General features: G+C 32.6%; 1 protein-coding gene across 1 annotated transcript in view; it reads right to left on the bottom strand.

The window, feature by feature from the left end:
• The window catches only part of LOC114330417 (phenoloxidase-activating factor 1-like), a 66,401-nt gene extending 39,434 nt beyond the window's left edge, over positions 1-26,967 (bottom strand). The window contains exons 1-2 of the mRNA XM_028279760.2: positions 26,709-26,967; positions 2,702-2,905 (exon numbers count right to left, since the gene is read on the bottom strand). Coding sequence (XP_028135561.2) covers positions 2,702-2,905; positions 26,709-26,889 — 385 coding nt within the window. The 5' untranslated portion in view covers positions 26,890-26,967. The remainder of the gene's footprint in view (positions 1-2,701; positions 2,906-26,708) is intronic.
• Positions 26,968-27,663: the final 696 nt, after the last annotated feature.

The raw sequence follows: 27,663 nt of genomic DNA, 5'->3' as shown, positions 1-27,663 counted from the left end.
ATCCTTTGAACCCACTGGATTTTCAATATTCTTCTGTAACACCACATTTCGAACGCTTCTATTCTTCTTATGTGTTGTCTCTTCAATGTCCAAGCTTCCATTCCGTATAGCAATATAGAAAATATGTAGCATCTTAGAGCTCTCAATCTGAGAGGCAACTGAAGGTCTTTGTTTGTAAGCAGTGTCTTCATCTTTATAAATGCTTGCCTTGCAGTTTCAATTCGGACTTTAATTTCTTTGTTTTTGTCGTTTTTGTCATCAACCCAGGTTCCCAGATATTTGTATGTCTTAACTTTTTCTATTTGGGTTTGCTCTATCATTAACCTTTCATTTCCATGTTCTGTTTTTGAGAAAATCATAAATTTAGTTTTTTTCTTGTTTATTTTTAGTCCGTATCGAATGCAATAATCGTTAATTCTATTTAGCAATTCTTGTAGCGATTCCAGGGTGTCTGCCATTATAACGGTGTCATCAGCGAATCTTATGTTATTTACTATTCTTCCGTTTATAGAGATTCCATCACTTAGCTCCGCTATCGCTTCCTAAAAGATGGCTTCACTGTACAGGTTAAACAGTAGCGGCTACAGAACACAACCCTGTCTTACTCCTCTCTTTATATCAATATTCTCGGATTCTTGTTCTTCTACCTTTATATTGGCCTTTTGATTCCAATACAGATTGATGATAATTCGTAAATCTCGTCTGTCTATATCTCTGTTTTTCAATAATTCTATTAGTGTTTCATGTCGGACCCTGTCGAACGCTTTTTCGAAGTCGATGAAACATGAATAAATATCCAGGTTCATATCTAAGCATCTTTGAGAGAGGACATTAAACGCAAACAATGCCTCTCTTGTTCCAAGTCCTTTGCGGAACCCAAATTGGGTATCATCCATATCATATTCTAGCTTTCTGTATAATCTTCCATGAATCACCTTTAAAAATATTTTGAGGCTATGGCTTATTAGTGATATTGTGCTACAGTCCGAACAATTTTTGTCGTATATTGTTTTTGGTATTGTTACAAAGGTGGACACCAACCATTTCTGAGGAATTTTTCCGGTTTTATATACTTCATTAATCCAGTAGTACCGGTAGAGTTTCATCGTCTAGACATTTCAGTAATTCCGCAGGTATTTCGTCTGGACCTACAGTTTTTCCGTTTTTTGCGTTTCGTATTGCTTGTTCGATTTCCTCCATTATGATCTCTGGTCCCGTTTCGCTGTCGATTTCTTCCGGTTCTTGTCTATTATCCTCAAACTAATCTGTTATGTATGTCTTCCACTTTTTTAATTTCTCTTTGACTTCTATAATAATTTTTCCATTTATGTCTTTAAGAAGGCCATCTTTCTTTTTTCGCTGTGTATTTGTGATTTCTTTTATTTTCTTGTGCATGTTAAAGCTATCATACTTTTTAGAATATTCTTCTATTTCACTACATTGATTTGCCAGCCAGGTGGATTTGGCCTCTTTTATTTTCGTTCCTATTAATCTCTGGATTTCCTTGTATTTTGCCTTACTCCTGCCTTTATGTTTCCTTCTTTCCTCCATTAGCTCTAGGATTTCTGAAGTCATCCATCTCTGTTTTTTTATTATTTTTGTGGGTAATATCTTCTTTGCTGCCTCTACTAACGTTTCTTGTATCACGTTCCATTTGTCATTTACATCAGTTGTTTTTATCACATCTTGTTTGATTTTCTTTAAGTTATCATTTATTTCTGCTTTTAGCCTCTGACGTACAGGTTCTTCTTTTATATTTGAGGCATCAAATCGTGGTATATTTGTTTGTTTTTGGATCTTTTTCAGTTTTATCTTCATTACGCCTACTAATGGATTATGATCTGAATTTATGTCAACATGTTCTCACAGACTTTATAGTGTTTTTTATCTGGATTTGATTAAAATGTAATCTATCTGGTTTCTTACAATGTGATCTTCCAAATCCGACGGTGATATCCAGGTATAAAGTCTTCTTTTAGATAATTTAAATAAGGTATTCATTACTACCATCTCCTCGCTTTGGCAGAATTCGACAAGTCTGTCTCCCCTTTCATCTCTTTCTCCCAAGCCAAATTCTCCCACACATCCATCCACTTTTCCTTTTCCAATCTTGGCGTTGAAATCTCCCATCACCAAAAATGTGTCATCTAAAATATACCGATAACAAAATCTCTATCGTCAGATGCTATGTATTTTCTAGGTTATTATACGGAGTAGAGGCCTGGATACTTTCCGAAGCTTATTTAAAACTCGAAGCATTCGTGATGTGGTCTTACAGACAAATTTTATGAACTCCTTGGGTGGATTGTGTGGCTAATGTTGACGTCCTACGTAGAATAGGCAAGACATGCGAGATTATTAACACCACCAAAGAGCGCAAACTAAAATATCTTCGCCATGTTATGAGGAATGAACAGAGATATGGCTTGTTGTAACTCACCCTTCAGGGTAAGGTATTTGGAAAGAGAGGACCAGGGAGAATAGGACCAGGAGAAGAATAACTTCAAAGCCTGTGGTTTCTGAGAGACTAAAAAACCTGAGAAAATGGTTCAATACATCGACGACCGGACTATTCCGAATAGCAGCAAGCAAAGTTAGGATAGTCATGCTGATCGCCAACATCCGTCCGGAACGGATAGACATCGTAAGAAGAAGACGGTGTTATTTATATATGATTCAAATAATAAAAAACGAGTCTTACCTAATGACGGATCCTGGTACTTATCATACTTCCCACAACAAACTTTAGGTCTACGTGAGTCTTCATTTGGAGGTCCACATCTTGAAGCAAGCAAAAATGGTCTTGCATCTATATTCGTTATCTGCTTAAGTAATAATGGACAGTCTTGAATTTCTAAACACCAACCCGGATCTCCGTTGGGCGTCCCGCATTCTGTTGGTAGTCCTAAAGCAATGCATGGCTTTAGCTAATTAAGTCTTTAATATAAATTAGATAATTGTATTGACGTTAATAAATAATAAGATTTAAATGAAAGCTACCTAAGTTTCAGTAGCATAGGATGAAAAACTCCAACAAGATAGCGAGCACATCATCAGAACGATGCCCAGTCGGGGCAATGAGTGTAAAATAAATCGTGGATTCTCAACCCATTATTGAACTAGCTTCTACAGTTAGCTGACGTATCAAGCTGAATTAGTCGTTTTACTAGTAAGTGCTACTGAACATGTATACCAAAAATTATTCAAATCGGATAGATATAATGTAGGTGCTTACGTTTTTGGTCACACAGTTTATATTGGACATTAACGTCTTAGTAAGTGGTATAATAATAAATAATATAAAAATTCAACTACGATAATACAGCTAAACGGAAATACAAATACTATACCCAGTAAGAGAGAAGTGAGATAACGAGACGTAATATCGCCAAAGCTTTTCAACCTAGCCCTAGAAGACTTCTTTAAAACTACAAATTGGTCAATTTATGACATTAATGTTAATGACAACAAATTGAACTACCTCAAATTCGCTGACGACATTGTGATTATAGCGAGCAAATTCGAAGAACTGCAAACTATGATGGAGGAACTCGCAGGCAGCTCCCAATACGTCGGCCTAAAAGTCAATATTAGAAAAACATAAATAATGAAAAACACAGATGACTCCAGATGTAAAACTATAAATAGCAATAAGATAGATCAAGTCCAGGAATATATCTACCTATGCTAAATCCTGAAACTTGACAAAGAGAACCAAAGTGTGGAAATTACAAGAAGAGCAAGACTAGCATGGGTAGCATTTGGAAAACTTAGTTGGGTACTTAAGAATCGCAAAATACGCCAATAATTGAGGAGCAAAATGTTGAACCAGTACCTCCTTCCTATAATAACATATGGACGTGAAACCTGAACACTAACCAAAGCAAATAGACTAAATTAGCCACAACAGAAAGAGCAATGGAAATAACAATGTTAGGTGTACGACTGTCAAACAAAAATAGGAACGACCGGGTAAGCTCAAAAATTAAAATCTAGGACATATCAACAAAAATTGACAAACTTAAATGGAATTGCTCAGACCACACTGTTATACAAAAAGACCAACGTTGGAACGCAATAATACAACACTGGAGACCTTACGAAAATAATCGACCAAGAGGAAGAACACAGATGAGTTGGATTGATGATATTAAAAGAATAGTCGGACAAATTGGAAGTATATTTCTCATGATAGAGACCGATGGAAGGAGTTGAGGGAGGCCTATGTCCAATCATGGACGATAGGAGGCTAAGAAGTAAAAACTTCGAGATGCATTCTGGTATAAAATCGTTTATTTAAAAACTATCTAAAATGTCACGGATTGCAAAACGTTTTCGTTCTAATACAGAACATCTTCAGTGCCTCGAATGAAGTATTTCCACATTAGATTTAAGCAAAAGGTTAAAATTGTGACTGTTAGAATGAAAAAACATGTGGGAATACTTACATTCTGCCGAGTAGTTTGAAACTAGCACACTGTATATAGTGGTAACCCCATAATATATGGTTTACATAATATAATTTAGTAAAATTTTATTACTACAAGTCGATGTTGATAGATATAATGGAACACATGCTAAAAGGGCACCATGCTTCCCTGCTCGAAGATGCAAAGGTTGTTGCATTTTACTAAAAGATCCTAAATCAAATTAAGCTTTAACCAAAAATTGGCTTTATCTTGTCATGTCATGTCACTCTTGTCAAATTGTATGTCCACTTCTTAATTTCTCAGTTGGTCTGTGCCCATTGAATTGGCAAGTACCTAGCATCTTCGAGCAGGGAAGCATGGTGCCCTTTTAGTATGTGTTCCATTATATCTATCAACATCGACTTGTAGTCATAAAATTTTACTAAATTATATTATGTAAACCATATATTATGGGGTTACCACTATATCCAGTGTGCCAGTTTCAAACTACTCGGCAGAATGTAAGTATTCCCACATGTTTTTTTACTCTAATAGTCACAATTTTAACCTTTTGCTTTAATCTAACGTCGAAATACTTCATTCTAGGCACTGAAGATGTTCTGTATTAGAACGTTCATTTATTAACGATAATTAATCTCCAAGGAAACCACAAATTGTAAACCAATTTTTTATTTAATAAACTTAGTGACGCGCTTCGACATCATTGTTATCATCAGCTTGATAACAGGAGAAACCAAATCGATATAAAGTTGATGATGATAACAATGTCGAAACGCGTCATCAAGTTTATTAAATAAAAACTTGGTTTACAATTTGTGGTTTTCTTGGAGATTATTAATCGTTATTCCTCCCAAACCACATTAAAAAGATACCATTCATTATAAAAATTATGCATGATAGATAGAATCTAATATCTTATCAATAATTAATAATTTAATATGTTATGAATCATCTTAGCATATGTGTAAGTAAGTTAGTAAGTCAGACTAGTAATAGATCTGACAGTTATATTTTGTCAAGTTTTGTCATTATTTTTGGCACGTTTTTTTGAGATTTAAAGAATTTAATAAACTTGTTAAAACACCGTAATAGTTCACTTAATTCCTGAACCCATCAAGAATTACAACAATTGGTGTCAGAAGTAAAGTGGGATTAAGTGAAATTATTTTCGAGAATTTTTATGGTCAAAACAAGAAGCGAGACCAAGATGGAGGAAATTATTCGTCCATGATATTAGACATTTTGCAGTTCTGAGACATGAAGTCTAAGAAAATCGCCTACTCAGCAGTGTACATCTCCAACTTGTCATAATCTAACATCAGATATACCAAATTTGGTGCTTATCCAAACAAAGAAATTGTTATAGGCCATTTTATGTTTAATAATTTTTTATTAACTTACGACCATATTATATCATAATTGATACATAACCTGTTTTTGTAAAAAAAATAATTTTAAAAAATGTTTACCAGCACATTATTCGTAAGCATATCGTACTATATTCAGCAATATATAAAAAAAATTTTTGCATATTTCAATGTTTGGTAGGTAAGAGTTTAAGAATCTTTCAGTTGGAGAGTTTTTCAGTTTACTTGTTTAGAGTATTGGAATCTCTATTGGATCATCTATGACTTCTTTGCCTGAGAAATAAATTAATACAGATTTGATGATTACATTCAGTTGCTGTTGCCTTGCGGATTGCAGCTTATTTTAGTAAATATCCCATTTAATTTGCAATCTGTAGATTTTATATTTTTTATTTGCAATTTGTAGAAAGTCAAAGTAGCCCAGTCGGGATACCATTTGACCTTGCATTAGGAGCTGCCCCAAATTTTATTTTTCTAATCTTTAGGGGAGGTCAATAGTAGTACAAATTTAAAATCTCGACTAAATTTGACCGTTGCGTTAGCCGCCATCTTGATTTTAAACGAGAACCGTTTTTGCTCAATATCTCCGCCATTTTCAACTTTTCGACAAAAAATATACAAACTGAAATTGTTTAAAGTGTGATTTTCTATAATTTCGTTTATTATATTTTTTTTTCGTGTGGTCCATATTTTCCGAGCTATGGGGAAAAACAGTGACAGTTAAAGCATAATTATTGATTTATTGAATTATCTCGTTTATTATTACTTTTACAACAAATTTTAATCCATACAAAAATGAAGAGAATTAAATTTTGTACAATTTTATTTCTTTAAATTTTTTTAATAAAATCAATATCTAAGGTAGTACGTATGTTCAATTGTTTTTGTTCAATATCTTCCCCATTTTCAACTTTTCGACAAAAAGTGTAAGGACTGAAATTGTTGCAATTACGATTTACTACAATTTTTCGAGAGAACCAGTGGCTGGTCTAAGAGGGGGGGATGGGTGGGTCCAAAATTTAAAAAAAAATGTTGAAATATTAAAATATGTTAGCTGACATGAAACTTAATTATCGACAGACAAATTCAACCAATAAAACCCGCTAGTTAATAAAATTAAGTGAACTTAATGCATATAAGTTATTATTTGTGTCTTTTTTGTACTTAGTTTGGTTGGTGTTTCATTGGAAGTTTCAAAAATTGTATAAAATATAATTCTCTTTATTTTTGTTTATGTACAATTATGTCGTAAAGTTATTAATAAATGAGACAATTCAATAATTATGCTTCCCTTCCGCTTCCACTATTTTCCTCCTTAACTCGGAGAATATTTATCACATAAAAAAATTGTGGAAAAGAGATTGTAGGAAATTGCGTTTCCAACAATTTTAGTTCCTACCATTTTTGTCGAAAAGTTGAAAATGGCGGAGATATTAAGCAACAACGGTTCTCCTTTAAAATCAATATGGCGGCTAATGAAACCGCAGAATTCAGTCGAGATTTAAATTTACACTACTATTGATCTCCCCTAAAGGATACAACTATAAAATTTGGGGCAGCTTGGAAAAAAGATTCAATTCAGTAATTATGCTCCCCCCACCACTTTTTACTATTTTCCCACTTAACTCGGAAAATATCAACCGCATGAAAAAAATTGTTAAAAAGATCTTGTAGGAAACCATATTTGGAACAATTTAAGTTGAAAATGGCGTAAATATTGAACAAAAACAATTGCTACAAAATCAATCAGGTCTTACACTCGCGCCATTATCGCATACATACTACCTTAAATATTAACTTTACCAAAAAAATGAAAGAAACTAAAATTGTGTAGAATTCAATTCTCTCTATTTTTGTATAGGAAGATTTTTGTCGTAAAACTAACAATAAACGAGATAATTCAATAATTATGCTCTATTTATATAATAACTGTCACTATTTTCCGCTATAACTCGGAAAATATCGATGGCACGAAAAAATTGTAAAAACAGAAATGATAGAAAATTAAAAATCCACAAGGAAGAACTTCCTGTAGTTGGCTGTATACCATTAATTACAAGTGAAATTTAATAAAAAATTTTCCTCTTGGTAAAAGATATATTAGCACTAATATACCTTTTACCAAGAGGAAAATTTTAAATCTCACTCGATAGAAAATTAGATTTTCAACAATTTTGGTTGTCATACTTTTTGTCGAAAAGTTGAAAATGGCGGAGATATTGAGCAAAAACGGTTCTCGTTTAAAATCACAATGGCAAAATGTGGAAAAGAAATTGTAGGAAATTGCGTTACCAACAATTTTAGTTCCTACCATTTTTGTCGAAAAGTTGAAAATGGCGGAGATATTAAGCAACAACGGTTCTCCTTTAAAATCAATATGGCGGCTAATGCAACCGCGGAATTCAGTCGAGATTTAAATTTACACTACTATTGATCTCCCCTAAAGGATACAATAATAAAATTTGGGGCAGCTTGGAAAAAAGATTCAATTCATTAATTATGCTCCCCCACCACTTTTTACTATTTTCCCACTTAACTCGGAAAATATCAACCTCATGAAAAAAATTGTTAAAAAAAACTTGTAGGAAATCATATTTGGAACAATTTAAGTTGAAACTGGCGTAGATATTGAACAAAAACAATTGCTACAAAATCAATCACGTCTTACGCTCGCGCCATTATCGCATACATACTACCTTAAATATTAACTTTACCAAAAAAATGAAAGAAACTAAAATTGTGTAGAATTAAATTCTCTCTATTTTTGTATAGGAAGATTTTTGTCGTAAAACTAACTATAAACGGGATAATTCAATAATTATGCTCTATTTATATAATAACTGTCACTATTTTCCGCTATAACTCGGAAAATATCGATGGCACGAAAAAATTGTAAAAACAGAAATGATAGAAAATGAAAAATCCACAAGGAAGAACTTCCTGTAGTTGGCTGTATACCATCAATTACAAGTGAAATTTAATAAAAAAATTTCCTCTTAGTAAAAGGTATATTAGTACTAATATACCTTTAGTACTAATATACCTTTTACCAAGAGGAAAATTTTAAATCTCACTCGATAGAAAATTAGATTTTCAACAATTTTGGTTGTCATACTTTTTGTCGAAAAGTTGAAAATGGCGGAGATATTGAGCAAAAACGGTTCTCGTTTAAAATCACAATGGTGGCTAACGCAATGGCGGAATTCAATCGAGATTTTAAATTTGCACTACTATTGACCCAGAAGCGAATCTGACTGTCGTTTCCATTGATTTTGTTGGGACCGAAATATTTGACCTTGTGCACCAGTTACAGAATAGAACTTGATGTTCTAAGGAATAGACCATTCCAAATTAGGTAATATTTTTATGTAAGTTGTTATTAATTAAATATGAAATATAAAATTTAACTATAAAATATAAATGAAATATAAAATAAAACATATATAAATATAAAATTTAACTATAAACAACTGTCACGTCAGTCGCAAAAGTGAGGTTGCACCAGTTACGTTGACACATGAGCATGAAAATTATGTTACGGTTTTCGGCAGGAGTTTCACTTCTGTATGGTTATCTATTCTGTGCTTTAGTCATGGCGTGCTCCGCTTGTCGTCGACTAGCCCCTGATAGGCCAGGGTAATAAGACAAAAATATACCCTGTTCGTGACACTTCAGCAGCCAGGGTACTGAAGCGTTTTTTCGACAGGTATACCAGACAGGAACAAATTATAATTATTTCCTGCTTAGCATCTGGCGGCCATTTTTATTTATACACAATTAACTGTCAAAAAATGGCATTTTCCTTTTTTTTCAAATGAGGGGAAAACAGTGAAACTTATGATTTTTTTAGTACAAGAATCTTCGAGATTATAGAAAAAGCTTTAAAATGACGTATTACAAAGTTTGATATACTCATTTATTGTTAATATAATTGCGAAAAAAGTTCGGAATAACAAAAAAAATATTTTCTCAATAACTGTTGAGAAATTAGTGTACAGCTTTGAAATTTTTGTCAAATGAGGGTTCTTTGGGGCTTAATATGTGATAAAAATTTCAAAGCGATTCATTCAGTTGTTTAAATTTTATTCAAATTGTTTTTCCCAGAGAGCATTTCTTTTGCAATAACATAAGTCAGAAGAAAATGACGTTAGAACCATTCCACAGGTCTCAAATGAAAGAGCATGAGCTACATTTTCAACATTGTTTAAAAAAGTGAATAAAAAATGCATTTATTAATAATAAATAATTATGCAAAAGTATGGTCAATTTTTTCTTTATAAACTTTTTGAATAACTTTTACTGTTTTAAGTGCACAAGTACCAAGTAATGTCATCTATATCATAATTGATAAAAAATTGTAATAAATATGTATAATTTCTTATACAGTGAGCACGTAAAGGTTGGAATATTCATGTTCTCGAGAATGGATGATTTTGGAAAAAAATCCCGAAACAGGTCAATTTTTATTTTAATTTACGACTTTTTGGCATATATATCATGCTAGTGACGTCACCCATCTGGGCGTGATGACGCCATCGATGATGTTTTTAAATGAGAATAGGGGTCGTGTGATAGCTCATTTGAAAGGTTATTTAATTCTCTAGGCATTAATATAAACATTAATATAATTATTTATACAGACAGGGTGTCTAAAAATTTTTTTTTGATTAAATTTATGGACATAAAAAGAAGAAAGTATGTAATTTATTTAGTTCAAAATACATTTTACTGCTCTCAGAAAACTGAAAAAAATGTTTATTTGAAAGATAATCATTGCTTTTCGCTTAAATTAAATGTTCAAACTGTCACGAGGCTGGTGGGTGGCGGCTTTAATATTGAATTTAAGCAAAAAGCAATATTTATTTGCCCAATAAACATTTTCTCCTGTTTTCTGATAGCAGTATAATGTATTTTGAATTAAATAAATTACACACATTCTTCTTTTTATGTCAATAAATTTAATTAAAAACAATTTTTTTGAGCGCCCTGTATAAATAATTATGTTAATGTTTATATTACTGAATAGAGAATTGAATTACCTTTCAAAGGAGCTATCACACGACACCTATTCTTATTTTAAAAAAAATCATCGATGACGTCATCACGCCCAGATGGGTGACGTCACTTATATGATATATATGCCAATAAGTCGTAATTTTAAAATAAAAATTGACCTGTTTTGGGATTTTTTTTTCCAAAATCGTCCAGTCTCGAGAAAATTAATTTATTCCAACCTTTACGTGCTCACTGTATAACAAAATAAGTTTATAAGAAAAGATTTACGATACTATTGCATAATTATTTATTACTAATAAATGCATTTTTTATTCACTTTTTTTAAACCAAGTTGAAAATATTGCTCATGCTCTTTCATTTGACACCTGTGGAATGGTTCTAACGTCATTTTCTTCTGACTTATGTTATGGTAAAAAAATGCTCTCTGGGATAAACAATTTGAATAAAATTTAATCAATTGAATGAATCGCTTTGAAATTTTTATCACATATTAAGCACCAAAGAACCCTTATTTGACAAAAAATTCAAAGCTGTACACTCATTTTACAACAGTTATTGCGAAAATAATTTAATTTTCTTGCAATTCCGACCTTTTTTCGCAATTATATTAACAATAAATGAGTATATCAAACTTTGTGGGGTGGCGATTGGGCTATGCTGGTCTATTACGCAATCGAATTTAAAGCGGACTGTATGGAAATAATAACAAAAAAATTCTTACCTTATTTTAACTGGTAGGTCGAGAAGTCTTCAGTTATTAGTAAGGTGAAGGAAGGAGGGAGAAAGGATTAATTTATTTTTTACTATAACTGAAACCGGCGTTTTTTGGCGACACTTGATAACTACAGGAAACGACTTAACAATTCAATTTGTTCTTACTTACTGACAACCACGACTAGTTAGTACTAACGAAAGGTAATTAAAGAGAAAACAAAAAATTTAGTACAATATCTGGGCAAGAAAATAGGCCAGGTACTTCGAATGAAATAAATTTAATGAGGCCAAAACATCCTGCCCCCCCGAGTTTATTTTTAAAATAAACGAAAAATCAACGAAAACTAATTTAATTTTAATATGCTAAGTCTGGCACATGAACCCATCACCCTAAACTAAAATTTTAACTATCAAATAAAATAAAAAAATCCTCTCCAGTTTATTGGCTGGGTAGAGGACACAGTTTAACGACTGGGCGCATGTAACTACCGTGCTTGGTTCGCACTTTTACGATTCGAACAATCCCATCTTTTCCAGGATACAAAGTCTCTATGACTGCCAGAGGCCACTGTAAAGGTGGGATAGTTTCATTTTTTATTATAACTACCATTCCCTCTTTGGGAGGGTTCGAGTTAGTGTTCCATTTTAAACGAGACTGCATAGAAGACAAATATTCTGAATGCCATCTTTTCCAATAATGTTGAACAATGCAATCTAATAATTTATATCTTTTCAAAGTACTCATATTTTTATCAAGATCAATATCCATCGAGGGTAATGACACTAAAGGTTCTGTACATAAAAAATGCGATGGAGTCAGCGCGACTGGATTTTCAGGGTCGTTACTTTGAACACAAAGAGGACGCGAATTCAAAAGACACTCGATTTGTGTCAGAACAGTTAAAAATTCTTCGTAAGTAAGGATTTGATTCCCCACAACTCTATTTAAATGAAGTTTTACACTTTTTATATTGCTTTCCCAAATACCACCGAAGTGACTGCCATAAGGTACGTTCATTTTCCAAGAAATTTTGGTATTATTAAGTTCCTGTTGGAATGCATCTTTATAAGTTTTTGAAGTAGTTAATTGATATATTTCATCGAGGACTCTCTTGGCACCCACAAAATTTGTGCCATTATCTGAATATAAAACCTTACAATTTCCACGACGAGATAAAAATCTTTTGAAAGTGGCTAAGAAACAATCTGTAGAGAGCGAGGAGGCTAATTCAAGATGTATGGCTTTCGTACTTAGACAAACAAACAAACATACGTAAGCCTTTTGAGTTTTTACGCCACGATATTTTCCTATAGTAATGGAAAACGCACCAGTATAATCTACACCAGTGTGTAAAAAGGCTTTTGCCTGATTGACTCTTACGGCGGGTAAGTCAGCCATCATAGGATAGGTAGGTTTAGGATTAAGACGAAAACAACGATTACATCTCCAAATTCTATTTCTGATGGCCTGACGACTAGATAGTATCCAATAATTTGTTCTCAGAAGATTTTGCAACAAATACGCTCCAGCATGTAAATGCAATTTATGGAAATAATCTATTAACAAAATGGTTAAAGGATCGGCTTTGGGCAACAAAATCGGATGTTTTTGTTCAAAACTACATTGGGAGTTGGACAAACGTCCACCTACTCTAATTATTCCATTTTCAATAAATGGATTCAAACGACGTATGGAAGATTTTACAACGAGATTTTGAGAAAGGGCTTTATATTCTTCAGAAAAATGCTTTTGCTGGACAGCTCGAATTAATTCAATTTCTGCAATTTTTAAATCAAATAGAGATATCCGTTTATTTAAAGACAATTTTCTAAGAAATCTCAATACGTATACTGTGGAATTTAAAAGTTTCGACCAACTGGAAAAATATTCAATAAGAGTATACAGCGGAGAAATTACACGAGTGACATTACCAAAGAAGGTTTGTGATCTATATTCAGAATCACAAATCATAATTTCCTGTCCGTTGACAGACTGAATAGGCCAATATTCTGGCTCCAACAGTAACCAATTTGGACCAGTAAACCATGTGGAATGGTTGACTAACGAAGAAGGAAACAAACCTCGAGAGGCGCAATCAACAACATTTTCCTTTCCAGGAACAAAAAACCAATACTCTGACGGAACCATCTAATGAATTGTAACAACTCTATTTTGAACAAATATTTTGAGATTTTTCTCTGAGGACTTTATCCAATTTAATACAATCATGGAATCACTTAAGGCAAAAATTTTATCAATATTATGTCTAGGAGAATAAGTTTCAATAGCATGTGAAAGAAGCTTTGAGAGAAGAAGCGCTCCACAAAGCTCTAATCGAGGAAGAGTTATTTTAGACATTGGAGATACTTTAGATTGAGAGTACAGTAAAGTAACTTTAACTTGACCTGTACAATTAACAACCCTGGAATAAACAATGGCTGCGTATCCAGCAGCACTTGCGTCTGAAAATCCTACAAAAGACAACGACGAATTAGGTGTAACTGCTATATGGCGTGGAATTTGTATTTTGTATAGGACATGAAATTCATTTTGAAACTTTTCCCATGCTATTTCGATTTCTTTTGGTACGGTACTATCCCAATCTACCTTTAGAGTCCAAAGTTTCTTTATCCAAATTTTAAGCAAGAGGGTTATAGGAGATAGGAATCCCAAGGGATCAAACATACGAGCAACAAGTGAGAGCATGTTTCTTTTTGTACAACGGGTCGATGAGGGTATTTCTAACCCAAAACTAAAATTGTCACATTTTTCTTCCCATTGCAATCCTAACACTTTGGAGACTGACTTATCAAATTGTTTGGTTTTGACCAATTGAAGGGGTTCGGGGATTGTCGATAGTAGATCGTTCGAGTTCGACATCCATTTGGTTAATTTAAAACCACCTTTTTGAAACAAATTCACTAACTGAGTGTGTGTAACTATAGCTTCAGAAACATTTGGAAAACTGCTAATAAAATCGTCTACATACATATCTCTTAAAATTGGGATGATAGCATCAGGAAAACTTTTAGATTCGTCATTACATAATTGTTTTATTACCCTGAGACTAAGATATGGTGAGGCTTTTACTCCAAAAGTTAAAGTATTTAATTGGAAAAGAGGAATGGGATCATTGGTATCAAATCTCCACAAAACTCTTTGAAACGAACAATGAGATTCAACCACTTTAACCTGCCTATACATTTGTTTCAAATCAGCGACAATTGCGATTGGAAAAAGACGAAAATTCAACAATATTGTGGTAGGATTATTTTGTAATTTTGGACCTTTATAAAGAATTTCATTTAATGACGGTCCTTTACTAGTTTTCATAGAGGCATCAAAGACTATTCTACAAGGAGTGGAAGGGCTATCTGATTTAAAAACACAATGATGGGGAATATAATACGACAACGAATCAATGGTTTGAATGGGAACTAAACTCATGTGCTTTTGGTCTAAATAGTCTTGAAAGATATCACAGTAAAGTTTTCTAAGTTCTGGGTTTGGTGCTAGGCGATTTTCTAAGGACAACAATCTATTTTTAGCAAGAACAAAAGAATCACCCAGTACATTAGGATCATTTTGGAACGGCAATGAAACTGTGTATCTACCATCTGCATCTCTACATACATTTTCTAAAAATAAATTTTCACAAATTTCATCTTCTGATGAACTATTAGTAACAGTGGGCAACAAATTCAACAAAGGGTTACAGACGAAAGACAAATATGTGTGGATTTTTTCAAAATTTGGTGCAGCTGAGCCCATGACTACATAACCTAAACTAGTCTCAATAGCTGATAGAGAATCTTCGCATGACACTCTATTACAACTAGCGATGTGAAATTACGTGTAATTTCAGAAATTGTAAGTTACACGTGTAAAATTACCCAAAAATTACAAACCAGATGTAATTTATGTAACTTATGTAATTTATGTTCATTGTATTAAAAAATCAATTGTTTGCATTCATATTGAATATAATAAACACAAAGTAACTACATACTTATGAAATAAAGAAAAGTGGATAAGAAATACATACAAATAATAAAGAAATGAAAACATAGGTTCTTTAGTTTTGTTTTAAGCGGCTTTTATAAATCACAACTTCCTTTTTCGCAGACAACTGGAGACCTTCTTGTTATAAAACGTCGAAGTTTCAATTGTTTGCTCTTCCAATGAGCCTTGTGTAATTTTTTTTATCTCCGGCAAATCCAGAACTGCATCCTGAAATTAAATAGGAAAGTGTAAACATAGAGAGTAAAAATAATGGGTTTATAATATAATATATACAGATCTAACTACCTTGTTTTCGGCATCTGAAGTATCCTTCTCGACTTCCGTTTTTTTTTGGGGTTGTTCTGTGCCTTTACCCTGAAATTGATAATTTTGGAATATAAACAATAAATATGTATGTGTTTACACTAATTTACCGATTTCATTAAGACGTTTTCTAAAATGTTCACTTTGCTTTGTCTCAAAATGCGTGCTGGTCTCTGTTCCCTAGTTTCCATTCTTTGATCAATTTCATCATCGGTCATTGCAAAGTCAGCAAAATTAAAATCATCGTCGGAATTTCCATTTCCTGTTGTATTTGAATGCCATGATGATATTGTCTGAAAACATAAGATTTATAATTTTTTATTCGAAAACGGTGGAATGCATTGGAAAATCGGAAAAGAAGCAAACTGCATATATCACATGCACATATCACATATCTAAAAAATGCCTAAATTTAAAATTACCTCGTCTAATTCTTCCTCTTCGGAAATATGGTTTTCAATTACTTCTATCTCCTTCTGTAAGTTTCTACCTTCTATCGAAACGTTGTTCTGTACAGTCTCTTCTATAGGATATTGACTTTGTATGTGATGTTGTCGTGAACGTTTCAGCAATTTTGAATTATATTGTATATAATTTAAATTTGCTGCCCTTTGAGTTGTTAGGCGATTTCTTCTCTTCGTATGAATGCTGCTCTGGGAGCTAAAGCTTCTCTCTGTTGCCGCAGAAGTGCACGGCATTGTCAATATCCTGACTGCAACTTTGGAGAGGCATGAATGTCCACAAAATCCTTTCCACCATGTAACCAAAGAGACATTATCGAGTATGTTCCATAAAAATGTTTCGCCAAAAAAGTCTGTTTTAGCTAAATAGTTTCCTAAATCCTCAGTAATCTTTGACACTCCTTCATCACCAATCTCTATCGTGGTCGTGGTTGACATAGTAGTAATGTATTTCATCGCTTCAATCCTTTCGGCTGATGATAAATTTGCACCAACAGACCGAGGGTTTAGTAAGTCTGCGGCAAAATGGATCGGTTGAAGGGCGTATTCCTTCCTTGATATAAATTTATCCATCGCTTCTGTTTTTTCGCAATCCGTTAGTTTCACGCATTCTAAATGAGTAGATATGTTACTACCGATTTTCGCGAAAGTTTCACAAACCAAATGAATTGACGAAGAATCTCCTTCAAGACGTGTTATTGCTTCAGTAATTGGCTTAAGCAATTCAACAAGAGCGCTAGAATTTATCCAGAATCCTTCATCAAGTAAATTTGCTTTTGCGCTGCGTATTCTATCTTGAATTGTTTTATCTGGAGATATTGCTAGACGTTGTAGGACGGACTTGCATTTAGTCAGATCTTGAAGACATTTTACATGTGAACCCCATCTTGTTTTTACAGGTAGGCTAAGAGACACTCCACACTTCATCTCATTTCTTATTTCTGTGAATTGAGCTCTCAGTACTTGACACTGGTTAATAGTTTTAACGATATGTATAATATGTGACAAATGTGTCTCTATTGAAGATAATTTCAAAATATCGCTGCACAATAAATGTAATGTGTGCGCTAAACAGCCGTATGATACAAGATGGGGATACATCTCTTCACATTGTCTCACAGCCTTCCTCATATTCTTTGCGTTATCAGTCACAATAGCGAAAAATTTTTTAGGTCCATACTCCTCCAGAACTTCAACCATTAATTTTGTTATATATTCTGCGGTATGCTTCTCTGCTTTTGTTAGTACTGATTTGACAAATAACGGTTCGGGTGTTGTAACAATGAAATTAATTACACTTTCATTTCGCAAGTTGGACCAACCATCGCATTGCAATGATAAATTGTCAGCTTGCTTAATTTTATCATTAACTTGAACTTCAACTCGCTCGTACTCTTCGGTCAGGAGACGATTTGATAACATATATCTCGATGGTAAGGTGTATGAAGGTCTAATTTTTTTAAAAAACAATTTCCAATCTTCATTCTCGGTAATTGAATGTGGTGCTGAACTGGTGTAAATAGCTCTAGCAAGCAAAATATTCAATTCGTTATTTTGTTCGTGTGTCATTCGATCACAAAATGATTGTATTCTGTTGATTTTTGTGCAAACAGGTGTTTCCACATGAATGTTATCAGAAGCAGATGTTGATGCTGTGGAAACCGTTGATGATGTACAAGCAGCATCAGTGTTATCGTTATCCAATTTTGCCGATGTGATCTTTTTCATGGATGTTTCAAATGGAAATTTAGAGTGATTCCCCTTTGACTTTGGAGTTAAAATATTGAATTTAAGTTTTATCATATGCGGCACATAAGTGCATTGTTGAAGATGAGATTTCATTCTTGTAGCATTTTTTGCATGTACACTCTTGCAAAATTTACACCTCACATTTATGGTCTTTTGATTAGAAGAACCCGCAGGTAACACTTCAAAATAAAGCCAGATATCTGTCTTACGTTTCACCATGTTTTATGACCTAAAAAAAATATTCAGGTAGACTTAAACATTAAGAAGGGAAAAAACATTATTTTTCAAAGTATTTGATGGGCACGAGGGCATAAAAAATTGTTAGGCATCCTTAAATAGAAGAAAGATTAAAATTGAATCTGTGTAACAATTTAATGAAATTCGAATAAGCAGAATACTGGATCGGACAACTACATTATTTTGCCCTCAACGTTATCAAAATTTTTTATTTAGTAAGTTATGTCAGTGTAATTCAATTACACATGCTACATGCACAAGTACCCCGTTGCTCCTATCATTCTTATAGTTATTGTACAGTAAACTAATCTAAAAAATCGAATAAAACTTGGTAAACCGAATTCAGAATTAAGTACTGTAGCCACATATAAAATGACGCGCGTTAGATTTAACGTACAGTCGATATGCGATAGGCCCGCCCCTGTGTTTCCCAATCTAAGGTTGCTATGGACATCACCGGCACGTGTTTTGCTGTTTGTAGAAATAATATATTTCTTACCTTATAGTTTCTGTGCTTCCTTATAAATAAATGTAAAGTAACCAACGCTGCGTGAATGAATAGAGAAAGAACAGTCGAAAACTAACTTATACATACACATTACACATACAATAACAGAAATGTAAACATAACCTGCCTGACTCAGACTAAGGAACGACTAACGAGCGACGAGCGTAATAGCACCCACTGGTTCGCGCGCGCCGGCACCGGCGCACCGCACTTACGACAATTGCGCGCGCATAAGTTGCCATAATATATGTAATTTTACCAGTAATTACATAAATTACGGTAATTTATGTAAATTTATCATAAGTTACGTTAAATTTCATAAATTACGTAAATTCCAAAAATTACATAAATTACATTAAGTTACGGGTATCATGTAATATTACCGTAAGTTACGTGTAATTTATGTAACGTAAGTTATGTAATTTTACAACTCACATCACTAATTACAACCAATGATATTTGAAAAGACAGATAAGCCTAAAATACCATCTATCTTGCCAGGAAAAAAGAAATTCGGGTCAGCTAATTTCAAGTGTTCTATACTGTTAATACAGTCTTTGTCAACTGGTTGATCTGGCAACTTATTAGAGATTGTGTCTATAAGCAACACTTCTATAGGATATTGTATTTTTTTATCAAAATGGGAAAAGATAACAATGTTGGTTTTACCTACTATCGGGGTGGTTGATCCTCCTATACCAGAAACTGTCAAATTTAATTTCGAATAACTTAGGCCTAATTTTCGGGAACAATCAAAAGTAAGAAAATTAGCAGAAGAACCACTATCTAACAAAAATCTAACCTTGTGAGCACTACCCCATTTATCAACAACTTTAACCATTATTGTCCCAAACAGACTAACAGAACTCGATTCTGATTCATTTGGGATATTTTTAGAATGGCGGACATGTAAACTAGAAGGATTATCAGAAGAACCAGAGGTAGGCTCAGTACTAGTGGAGGGAAATGGAACATTCTCATTAGGCCGAGTAGTATTTGGCTTATGCAACTTGGAATGGTGCCTAGCTTTGCACACAACACAAGAAAATTTTGACGGACAATTGGATACTCGATGCTTTGAAGAAAAACAATTTAAACATAAATTATTTTCCTTCACTAATTTAAATCTGGATTCAAATGGTAGCCCTAAAAAGTGCTTACAGTCTTTAATTAAATGTGGGCCTTTTTTACAAACAACACAATCTATGGAGGAATACGTATTCTGTTCTTGCAAATGAAACGATTTGTTCGGTTTTTGAAACGAAAAATTATTTTTGGAATTCCTTGATCTATCATTTTTAATAAGAGATTTACTACGTTGGCGTAAAAATTTCAATAAATCATCATAAGCGGGTAAATCATTATTATTTCTTATTAAATCAAATGAATCTATGGTATCTTGTGGTAATTTTAACATAGCTAAATAAGTTAAAATATGATCATCTAAATTATCGAGATTTAATCGTTTTAGTGCAGAAACATTAGTATCAAACTTTTCCAAAAATATTTCCAAATATGATGGATTATTAGATTGCAAACCGCGAAAATTAACAATTCGATCCATATAGAGATTAAACAAATATTTTTTATCATTATATCTTTCAACAAGCATATTCCAAATAATGTCATAATTATTAGGAATGGGTTCTATTGAGCTACAGCTTTTCAAGGCTTTCCCGGAAATACAACTCAACAAATACTGTAGCTTATCGGACTTGGGATATTCTATTTTGTTATGAACAAATTGTTTGAAATTTTCATAGAAAACAGGCCACAGAGATATATCTTCACCATCAAACTTAACTAATTCAAATTTGGGCATTTTAATAGTAGAATTATTAGTACTATTGGGATTATTACTCAAAACAGCAGGTTTATTTATTAATAATGAAGCTAAATATTCAATATTGGAGTAGAGATCATAAAATGCATCTAAATGCGTATGGTATGCAACGCCAGCATCTGGCTCCATCTCTTGTTTTAATATAACGATATCTTGAACAATTTCCTCATATTCTGATAGAGTTTTTTCGAAAGTACTATATCTAACTGCAAAGTTACGCATTTTTGAGGCATTTTCTGGATCTTTTTCTAAGGCCGACCCGGCATCGTAACATAATTGAGCCCTACGAAAGATAGTTTCACGTTTAGAGCATAATCGCTCCAATTTTAGTTCGTTTTGACTTTTAGGCATGTTTAATAATAAATATTGAAATTCTTTCAAAAAATTATCAATGATGAAGAAATAAAATGGAACAAAACCCAAAATATGTCAAGAATAGTAGTTAGGTGTATATCTTTTTTCAACAATTACTAAAATTTTATTAAACTAAATCCAAACAAATTATTTTTAGGTTTGCAAAATATCCAAATCAAATATATTTACTTAATCAAAATCGATTTCACTAAGCGATGGGTTCAGAAGCAAAAACACGAATTCAATGTTCCAACTATAGTCGACCGAAGAACAAGGTTTTTCGATACACGACAAAAAAAGGGTACACTACGATTTAATTAGATTTTAACACGACAAATATACTATACCGATTACAATTATAATTTTAAATAAATTTATCCAATGCGAAAAATACGATAGATCAGATCTTGAACCGGCAAAGCAACAACGAAATTGATTCAAGACGATCCGGCTAGAAGGCCAAACTTATGGGGTGGCGATTGGGCTATGCTGGTCTATTACGCAATCGAATTTAAAGCGGACTGTATGGAAATAATAACAAAAAAATTCTTACCTTATTTTAACTGGTAGGTCGAGAAGTCTTCAGTTATTAGTAAGGTGAAGGAAGGAGGGAGAAAGGATTAATTTATTTTTTACTATAACTGAAACCGGCGTTTTTTGGCGACACTTGATAACTACAGGAAACGACTTAACAATTCAATTTGTTCTTACTTACTGACAACCACGACTAGTTAGTACTAACGAAAGGTAATTAAAGAGAAAACAAAAAATTTAGTACAATATCTGGGCAAGAAAATAGGCCAGGTACTTCGAATGAAATAAATTTAATGAGGCCAAAACACTTTGTAATACGTCATTTTAAAGCTTTTTCCACAATCTCTAAGAAATTTGTACTAAAAAAACCATAAGTTTCCCTGTTTTCCATTGATTTGAAAAAAAATTAAAAATGCCATTTTTTGACACTTAATTGTTTATAAATAAAAATGGCCGCCAGATCCTACGCGGAAAATAGTTACAATTTGCTCTTATAGGTATTATCTGTCGAAAAAACGCTTCAGTACCCTGGCTGTTCAAGTGCCATGGAAAAAACCTTATTACCCTGGACTATAGCTGTTTCTGCAAATACACTTATTTTATTAAGTCAGTTTGATTGTTCAATGTGTTTGTATTGTATGGTTCTACGGTTGCTATGGACGACGCGCGTTTATAAACTTTAACGCGCTAGAGATAAAGTGACGGTACTCAGTAAACGTCAACTTTTCATTGCCACTGACAGGCAAAAAAGTCTTCTTTATCAAGTGATTGTAGAAAAAATAAATAATAACCTATCAGTAAGGTATCGCTATTTTAAATAGATACATAAATATTTAATTAACACCTTATTTTAAATCTATCTGTAATAAGAATTTATTAATAATTCTAAGAAATGTTTATATCGAAAATACCGGTTTCGTTAACTACAAAAATAGGTTATTTGGACAATAATTATTGATTCAGTATTTGCTAACAAAATATAATATGCATACGTTTTGTAAATAATAGAAATTATGTAAAATATAGTATGGTATAACTAGACCCAAACCCAGACATCCAAAGTGAAAGTTATCTTTCAACACCAAATTGTTCTATATCGTCCACATATTGTTCAGTAAAAAGTTTTACCATGTTGAGCGTCGGATTTTGGGGAGGTGGAGGGGAGAAGTCGGCAAATTAGTAGTTTTTTACGTTTTTCGTCAATATTTCGAAACCTAAGCGGTTTATCGTGAACAATATTGTGTACAAAAATGTTCTACATTAAATTTGAAACGAAAATTTTACTATTGGAAAGATATTGATGCGATATTGTCCATAAAAGTTCAAATTAGGTTTCTCCGTACCACAGATTTATATGGCCTAGGCCTGTAGAAGCCTCTTTACTTGGTGAGGTTAATGTTCCTTCAAGGGCTTATCAGTAACATACCACCGGCCAATTAAATAGCAAATTATATTTAAAAAACAAAATACTGTTAAAAAAATTAGTTTCTTCGGTAATAATGTTATAATTTGTCCAAACAGTGTAAAAAATATGGAAAACCTCCACTTTATACTCTCCGTAACTCCGGAACCGTTGATTTTAGAACAAAATATACATAGGATCTTTTTCGTTTTAAATTAAAGGTAGAACATTTTTGTATAGAATATTTTTCACGCTAAACCTCTTAGGTTTAGAAATATTGACGAATAATCTAAAAAACTACTAATTTACCGACTTTTCCCCTCCCCTCCACCCCAAAACCGACTCTCAAAATAGTGTAACTTTTTACTGGACAATATGTTGACCATACAGAACAATTTGGTGTTGGAGGAAAACTTTAATTTGGGATGACGGGGTTAGGCCTTTTTTTGGATCAATTATAATATACTACCTCCGTAACTTTGGAACAGTTCATTTTAGAAAGATTATGCATATGACTTTTTTGTTTAAAATTGAATGTAGAACATTTTTGTACAGAATATTGTTTACGCTAAACCGCATAGTTTTAGAAATATTGACGAAAAACGTAAAAAACTCCTAATTTACCGACTTCTCCCCACCTACCCCCCAAACCCGAAGTTCAAAATGGTGTGACTTTTTACTGAAAAATATTTGGACCATATAGAACAATTTGGTGTGGAAGGATAACTTTCACTTTGGATGTCTGGGTTGTGCCGTTTTTTGGATCAACTGTATCATACTAATAGTATTATTTAAAACTTCACACCAAGTAGAGCAGCAAAAACACAAGGAATAATCTGAGTCCAAGGACTAAAATACGGAATCTATGGAATATTTGTACAGAAAAATACTATGAAAAACATTATTAAGAATGAAATATTAGAATACGATAACACCGAGGAAAACTGGGAAAATCTCAAACATAACATAATTACCTCAGAAACAAAATCACTTGGAGAGAGAAAAGTAACGAACACTGACATATCAGAAAAAGAACATAATGGATTAGAGAGGAAGTGAAGATAAAATGTGAAGAGAAGAAGAAAGCCTTTTTACAATAACGCACACATAAACACAACATATACAGTGCGTCCATAAAGTAAAGCATAAATTCATTATTTCGTATACCGGAGACTTTAAGGAAAAATCCTGAAACAAATCGATTTTTATTTTTAAATTACGATTTTTTGGTATAAATATCATACTAGTGACGTCATCCATCTAGGCGTGATGACGTAATGGATGTTTTTTTTAAATGAGAATATGGGTCGTGTAATAGCTCATTTGAAAGGGTATGTAATTCTCTATTCAATAATATAAACATTAATATAATTATTTATACAGGGTGTCCAAAAAATGTTTTTTAAATTTAATTAATTGGTACAAAAAGATGAATGTATGTAATTTGTATAATTCTAAATATATTTTATTGGTGCCAGAAAACATAAAAATGTTTTATTTAAAAAATAAACTTAGATTTTCGCCTAAGCGTAATGTTAAACTTCCAAGAGGCAGGTGGGTGGCAGCTCTAACATTGAATTTAAGCGAAAAGCAATATTTATTATTTTGTCAAATAAACATGTATTCCTGTTTTCTGACAAAAGTAAAACGAATTTTGAATTAAATAAGTTACATACATTCTTTTTTTGTCTCAATTAATTTAATTAAAAAATTCTTTTTGGACACCCTGTATAAATAATTATGTTATTGTTTGTATTAGTAAATAGAGAATTAAATACCCTTTCATATGAGCTATCACACAACCCCTATTCTCATTTAAAAAAAATCATCGATTACGTTTTCAAGCCCAGATGGATGACGTCACTAGTATGATATATATGCCAAAAAATTGTAATTTAAAAATAAAAACGGACCTATTTCGGAATTTTCCCTCAAAGTCGCCGGTTTACGAAATAATGAATTTATGCGTTAATTTATGGACGCACTGTATACATGCAACCTCTGTAAATGAATCAGAAAAGAAACGAATACTTTAGTCAGACAAATAAGAAGGGAACACTGGCAGAGCTATTCAAACAAGATGGAACACGACTTCCAAGAATACAAAAAGAAATCTGGAGAATGATCAGAGGATAAAGAACAGAGATAAACGAACTAATAAAAATGAAGCACAGGCAGACTACTTTCGATCTTTATTTGCTAAAATGTGACGATAAATAACCAACAACACCAGAAATGGAGACAAAGGAAGAAATAAACATTGAGGTAGGAGAGCTAAAGGAAGCATTAAAACTAATCCAAAAAATAATAGAACAAAATAGAGTACCACACAAATGGAGATCAAGCATCCTAATAACTCCCTTTAAAAAGAGAGACAAATATAGGACCCGTAGAATTCGCACACAGAACACAATATTCGGTCCTCAAGAGGTCAAGAATCTTTCAGTTGGAGTATGTCAACGAATTTGAATTTGCGTGTTGTTTACAGTGTTTGAGCCTCGTTTGTAAGTGTGAAAACATTTTGTCTATAATTTGTTTGTCGCAGAAATAAATACATAAAAAAAGAACATCAAAGTTGTATGTCAGGAAGATCATGCAATAACGTGATATTTATAATGGGAAAATTTCAAGAGAAATCATTAAAGTACATCAAACCGGCATATTTATGTTTCATGGACCTTAAAAGGCACTTGATAGGATAAATTAAAGGACGTTGATATGCACTAATTGTATGCAAGAGAGGTACCTCAAGGTATAATCAAAATAATCGCAAATATCTACCAGAATAACACAATACAAGGAAAAGTAGGAGAAGAACTAATTGACCCAATTTTAGCTGGCAATGGGGTACGACAGGGGGATATTCTAAGTTCTCTATTTAATTTTTTTCCTTCTGATCGTGGATGAATAATAAAAAATCTAAGAACTCTAAATCGGTTCCAAATGGGAGAAAACAATTTAAAATAATCTGCTTTGCAGACGATGCACTGCTAATCTCTCAAATTGAAAATGGAAGCTGCACCAATTTGATATAACCGCCGCAGAATATAGCATGTCCATTGTTCATTGCCCTAGAAAAAAGGCAAAATGCATGGTTATAACAGCAAATCTGCTAAGATGTAAATTGGAGCTGCTTGGTCAGATAACAGAAGAAGTAATAATGGAGATTAGAGTTTCCCAATACGAAAACGATCAGTGAGAAGAACACGAAAACAATGGAACGACAACTTACTGGAGATACAGTGGAAAACAGACAGAGTCATATTTACACAAAAAGAAAAGGAAGAAAGCGCGCTATAAAAAGGTATACAAGATAAACCTCTTTAAGACAAACAATCAACAATCCTAATACCATAATGGCATCCCAGAAACGTACCACCAAAATATGAACTTGAATTAATATATTTCAAAATGCTTAACAAAGTAGGTACCCAAGTTTTTGATTAAATCCGGCAATTGAAATTAGAACATAAATACAGTTTATTACAAGAGTCACTATAACGAACAAAACAATATAGTTTATTTTCTTGTTTTGTTTGTTTTATTGCATTTTAAAAATGTCTGACATAACCTTGATCAATCAAAACTTTCAAACAACACAAAATTTATTTTATAATTTGGATTTTTTTCAAGAAATTATTGAGAACGTATGTAGACTTTAGTAAGAAACACGTCCAAAACGTCAATACCAAAAAAATGGTAACTTACAGCTAATTAGGTATTTAAAATACATTTATCAATATCACTAACATAAACAATTACTTACTCAAACTTACTGATAAATTGGTAACTGCATTAGTTGATATCACAGTTCGCGTAGATTCATTAAAAACTGCAGAAATTGCACTGTTCGTAGTTGCATTGTTAATAATTGTAAAATTAGAACCACTAAACACGTTAACTATACACAAGAAAAACAAACACAACAATTTCAGTCTTACAATCATTTTGTGTGTACAACGTCTGAGTCTGAGTTCGAGAGCTGGTCTGTGTTTTCTTGATCTTTGAACTATTTTAATATATTCAATGATAATAATCCGTACTTGGGATTTCTGTTTTAAGTTAAGAGATTATTTCATTCTTAGACTTATTCCAAGTATAAATAAAATAAGCAGGAAATATATTTGAATGTGTTTACCGCAAAGAAACCTGTTCAGAAAAACCAATAGGTTATGGTTGTGTAAATGTGTGCAGATTTGTTATATTATATCGTCATAAGAATTCAAAAATTATAAAAAATAAAAAAAATAACTAATACAAAATGCTAACCATCATCGCTCATTTATAATAATAATAGGTGATTTGGCAAAAGAATAATTATATTTTGGATTCGAAACTGGTTTCTTAACTAGTAAACAGTGTTTCCGATTAGCTCTTAGTTTTTATCAAAATTAAGGTGGTTTTACTTGTTAGAAAATTATCAAAGTTGGTATAATAGTGTATTATATAGTGCTTAATCCGATTTTGGGATCAAACTGTAAGTTAGATCATCTTTATTACTATTTTTTAATCAACAAACAGTAAACAACGGTTATAAATACCAGTAACGAGGTAATTAAGTAGCTTAATTACTAATGAACCTGTCCAAGCACAAGGGCCGTAATCAGGCAACATAGGCCCAATATGCAGGAAATTTCAGAGGAGAGATCTTCTGAACTTCAAAATTCTCAAGATGTCATTAATCCATCCAATCAATCAAAATTATATTCAACCGCTCTGAC

This window comes from Diabrotica virgifera, chromosome 7 (genome assembly GCF_917563875.1).
Source record: "Diabrotica virgifera virgifera chromosome 7, PGI_DIABVI_V3a".
Lineage (NCBI taxonomy): Eukaryota > Metazoa > Arthropoda > Insecta > Coleoptera > Chrysomelidae > Diabrotica > Diabrotica virgifera.
Note: the sequence above shows the minus strand (reverse complement) of the source record. Positions and strands in the feature narration are given on the sequence as shown.